The sequence below is a fragment of the Myotis brandtii genome, unplaced genomic scaffold (assembly GCF_000412655.1).
Source record: "Myotis brandtii unplaced genomic scaffold, ASM41265v1 scaffold421, whole genome shotgun sequence".
In the NCBI taxonomy this organism is placed as follows: Eukaryota; Metazoa; Chordata; class Mammalia; order Chiroptera; family Vespertilionidae; genus Myotis; species Myotis brandtii.
Genome location: NW_005366140.1, coordinates 1445917 through 1450759, shown reverse-complemented (window position 1 = coordinate 1450759; position 4843 = coordinate 1445917). Strand labels below are relative to the sequence as shown.

The window sequence follows — 4843 nt, the reverse complement described above, 5'->3', positions numbered from 1 at the left end:
ATCGAACCTGGGACCCTTCAGTCCACAGGCTGACACTCTATCCACTGAGCCAAACCAGCTAGGGCAATCTGGATTTTTTTTTTTTTTTTTTTTATTGTAACTGGGACACTTGTGTATTTCTACCTCTATCATGAAGCACACAGTTTTTTTAGAGGTTGCCACCCTCCTTGCCTTCTAGTAGGAACTCTCAGCCCATACTGCCACCGAGGCAAAAGCCACGTCTGACACTACCCACTACAGCAGACTGGACCACAAGCTGAGCATATGACCCAAAGCTGGCTGATATACTCCCTCTGAAAGGTCCACTGGGCCAATGAATCCTCTGAAAAAAAACAGAGACTAAAGCAGATAAGAGAAAAGGCAGAAGCTAAACAAGCCATCAAGAGAGGCCACAATGGGAACTGAATAATATGTGATTTTGTTCTCCCCTCTGTGTAGAAATGAGGAAAATAGGAACCTATATTTGCATTTGCTTATTCATGTACAAAGAAACTCTCTAAGAAGGTAGCAACATAAGCAAACTATGAGCCTCAGGGAGACTTTGTACAGAGTGCCTTTCTAACTTTTTAAAAAAAAATATGTTTATTGTTTTCAGAGAGAAAGGGAGAGGGAGAGAAAGAAACATCAATGATGAGAGAGAATCATTGATTGGCTGCCTCCTGCACGCCCTACACCAGGAATCGAGACTGCAACCTGGGCATGTGCCCTGACCAGGAATTGAACCGTGACCTCCTGGTTCATAGGTCAACGCTCAACCACTGAGCCACGTTGACCAGGCTCTTTCTAATTTTTAAATCAGAATCTATTACCTAGTCAAAAGTCAAAGGAAAAGAAAAGGGAGAGAGAGATGCCATGAGGTAGTAATGGGGTGAAACCAAAGGAAGCCACATCTTTATAGAAATCCAAGTTTATTTGGTCAGCAGTACTTACCGAGCACCTACTGTGTGTGGGCACTGCTTTAGGCACTGAAGTTAACAATATACCGGGGAGGCTTGGCATGAGGGACCACACTGTGGGGGACCCTTCTAGGCAGAGGGAGTGTAGGGACAAATCCCTGATGTATGACCAGCAGAGAATGAATATACCAGAGAGAACGAAGGGTAAAGTGGTAAGAAGGAAGCTCCTAAACTCTGCTGCATATTGGAGTCCCTTTGGGACCCCCACGCATCCTGATTTAATGAACTAACTAGCATTGGGGTGTGACCTGGACATCAGGGTTTTTAAAAGGTCCCCAGATGATTCTAACATGCAGCAAATTTAGGGAGATACAGATGGAAGGAAGATACAAGATGAAGCCTGGCCCTCAAAGGGATGCTGGAATAGTCTGAGTAAGATGGAAAGCCACAGACGGGCTCAGAGCAAAGGAATGATCTCACGGGCTACTGTGAAGGCAAACACCTCTGACACGCGTGTGATAGGTTCGCCATCACTGCAATAGACCAAAAGGGAAGAAAGTGAATGTCGATGTTCCAGCAAGGAGTCCACTGGGATGATCTAGGTATTAATGACTACTGATGAGGTGGTGAGGGAGGTAGCATTAGAGGTAGCGTGGTGGCTGGTTTCTGTACAACAGGATTTTCTGATGCCTTGTAAACCAAGGCATTGAAAAAGTGCAGAGTAGAACAGGGACAGAGAAAGTTCAACTGATGAACCATGCAGCTCTGTGACAAAGAGATGGTTCCAGAACCATCTAGCAACCTACTTGGTTACTAGTTCACCCCTCCCCAAACTTTCTTTTTTTAATTTATTTTTAAAATATATTTTTATTGATTTCAGAATGGGAGAAGGGAGAGAGATATATTTTTATTGATTTCAGAATGGGAGAGGGAGGGAGAGAGAGAGGGGGGGAGAGAGAGAGAGAGAGAGAGAGAGAGAGAGAAAGAAAGAAAGAAAGAAAGAAAGAAATATCCATGATGAGAGAGAATCATGGGTTGGCTGCCTCCTGCACACCCCCTACTGGGGATCAAGCCTGCAACCCGGGCATGTGCCCTTGACTTGGAATCGAACCCAGGACCCTTCAGTCCACAGGCTGACGCTCTATCCACTGAGCTAAACCAGCTAGGGCTCCCCAAACTTTCTTGAGGTAACAATGTATGTATTGGTGTTTGAGTCTCTAGATAAAGATACCAAGATTTATGTCTCTGTATACAGTGTGTCCCCCAAAAATGTATAGAGACATAAATCTGATAATATCAGCTGATAGCTCAATTTCAAAAATGAAATGTATTTTAATAAACACTGCCCTTATAATTATACAAAGTGTGTGTATATATTTTGGGGGATACCCTATATACATATACATGTATATATAAGTACATATAGGTATATGTCTCTGTGTGTATATATATAAACACATAAGTATTCTGGATTACATATTGCTAAAAAAATTGAAGGATGCACAGACTACTGCAAATATAGTTAAGAAAGGAGCTAAAAAGACTTTTACATGATACTCTTAACCATTTCTCAAGTCTTCCAAACTTTGATAACAGCTATGTTTCTGTGCACTACTCATATAATTTTTGAAAACTCCATCAATTGGTTTCTCCAGGTCCAAAGCATGTAACAACAGTTATCCCTCCTGCAAGCACTTAAGACTCACTCAACCAATGCTAACCCTCCTCCATGCCAAGGCTGGCTCAGTGGCTGGTGCAGCAGCAAACAGCACAGGCCCAGCGATGAGGCCTGGAGGAGGCCAGCCCATAACAGAGGAGTGAGCACACAGTGTATTTGGGGCCGGGAACGGCAACCAAATCAACCTCAAGTCCTGCTGGGGCTTCCTGAGGAAGGCATGCCGGAGGGAATCAACCAGCCAGAGTTGGGATGAGGAGGGATTCAAAGCACAGAGAGGTGGCACAGTATCACTGAAACACAAAGCCCAAGGCAAAGAGTAAGGGTTGGGAGGCTTGTGCATGGTAGTGAGGGACCTCCACGGCATCCTGTAATCGTGTGGGCATCGTTTTTGATTCTGCTGGCATGGTGTTTCAAAATTTTCCCAAGGGAAACATTTTCAGGCAGGGCCTATGCTCAGCAGCTCCACAACCCCTTGCACCACCCTTCAGTCTTGCACACATCACTGTTACCTCCCTGCTCCTGCACTTATCTGAGGATGTAACCCCAAAGTGGGAAGCCCCGAGAGTCCAAGCAGGGCCTTGGCCCAGCAAGGGTGGCATGAATAGATCTGTAGTCAGGACAGATTTGAGAGGAATGAAGCCAGAAGCTGAGAGACCGTTCAGTAGGAGATTATTGAAGTAATCCAAGCCAGAACTGGTAAGAGCTCAAACCTGAGCAGTGGTGGTGGGGATGGAGCCAGAAGATTGATTCAACAATCTTTCTTTAGGTGAGGGAGGCTTTCTGGGGAGAAGCTCCTGGTAATGATTATACCTTCTTCTACATAGTGATTTAACATGCAGATCCAGAGAAAACTTCATTTCCCCTTAACAAATAGGAATATAGGGATTGAAATCCTCCTGCTCTGACCCTAAATGCCTCATTACCCGCCCCCCCTCGGTTCCCAATCAAGCACTTTAATTTACCTTGAGCTTTAAATTGGAGAGCTTCACCTACGGCTTCACCACTGGGGTCCATGTGATATCTGTTAGCTTTTTCTTGTAGCACGGCATCAAAAGTCTCCTGTGCCATTCGCCTTGTAGCCATGTTTCTCTGACCTGTAGTAGAGGAAAAAAGACACTAAGAATGACAACGAATGCGCAGAGAGCCGGCTCTCTAGTTCACCTAATCTTCAAAGTAAGGAGGCAGTAACCCATAATCCAGCAAGGTACTTCAGAGAGAGGTCGGATTATTTCTAGGGGCCTCTGCTCTCAGGAAGCTCACAGGTGGGTGTTGACAGAAAAGGAGCAAGACAAGCATGGTGATCTTGGACAAGTGATTTTGTTTCTCTAAGACCATTTCCTCAGAATCCTTGGAAAGCTCTATGAGAAAAGTCCTCATCTCCTGGGGTTGCTGGAGGACTGCGAGAAGCAACACGCATAACTGAAGGTAACAGTGTAGGGGAGTGGGAGCATAACCCTCTCACATGGCAGTTAGGAAAGATGTGGCTGTTCCCGTTTTCCAAACAGAGCCAAGAGGCTCTAAGAGCCAACGACCCTCCAGGAATCCCTGACTATTAACAATGAGCTGGTGACAGTTGTAGGGAAGGAACTCCCATGACCTCATTTACTTGCAACAACCCAATGAAGTGGGTCCTGTTATGAATGACATCAAACAGAAGAGGAAAGGGCAGCCTTGAGCTAAGTGACTCACCCAAGGTCAACCATCCAGGGCTGCAACCTGGCAGACAACACTAGTAGTGAGGACAAAGCCTGAAGACTAAATAGAAAAAGGCCAAGAAGCAACACGGAGGAATCCCGGGGTGGCCCGTCCTTAACCACCAAGATATCCCTTCCAACCTGAAACCTCCAACCCAAGACCCACGCCTGCGCCTGCCTTGAAAGTCTTCCTTGTAACCATCGCCTCCTTTTCCATCCTTTAGTCCTTTTTCCTAGGGCGCCCCTTGTTCTCCTACTGGCGAAGGGAAGGGTCTTCGGGCCAGGCGGCCCGGGACCAAATCAAGCGACCTAACCTTTCTATACCTCCGATTTGACCATCTATGGAATGGGCAGCCAATGATGGGGGGTTGCTGCAGGGACTGATCCCGTTAAAAATGGCAAAGGGCCGTAGACAGCGCCCTGCCTCCATGATCGCCTCACGCGAAAGGCCGCTTCGGGCTCGGGTGGAATGAATGAGCGAGGAAACGAATGAACCCCTTCGGGTGCGGTCCGCCTGCTCCCGGCCTCCGAGGACGAAGAAAAGGGGGCCTCGGGCCCCAGAGGCCGCAGACCGT

The 4843-nt window shown here is 46.6% G+C and overlaps 1 protein-coding gene across 1 annotated transcript in view; it reads right to left on the bottom strand.

Moving 5' to 3' along the window:
* SUGP2 (SURP and G patch domain containing 2) overlaps positions 1-3665 on the bottom strand; it is a 22771-nt gene extending 19106 nt beyond the window's left edge. The window contains exon 1 of the mRNA XM_014545752.1: positions 3537-3665. Within this exon, the coding sequence (XP_014401238.1) occupies positions 3537-3657 (121 nt within the window). The 5' untranslated portion in view covers positions 3658-3665. The remainder of the gene's footprint in view (positions 1-3536) is intronic.
* Positions 3666-4843: the final 1178 nt, after the last annotated feature.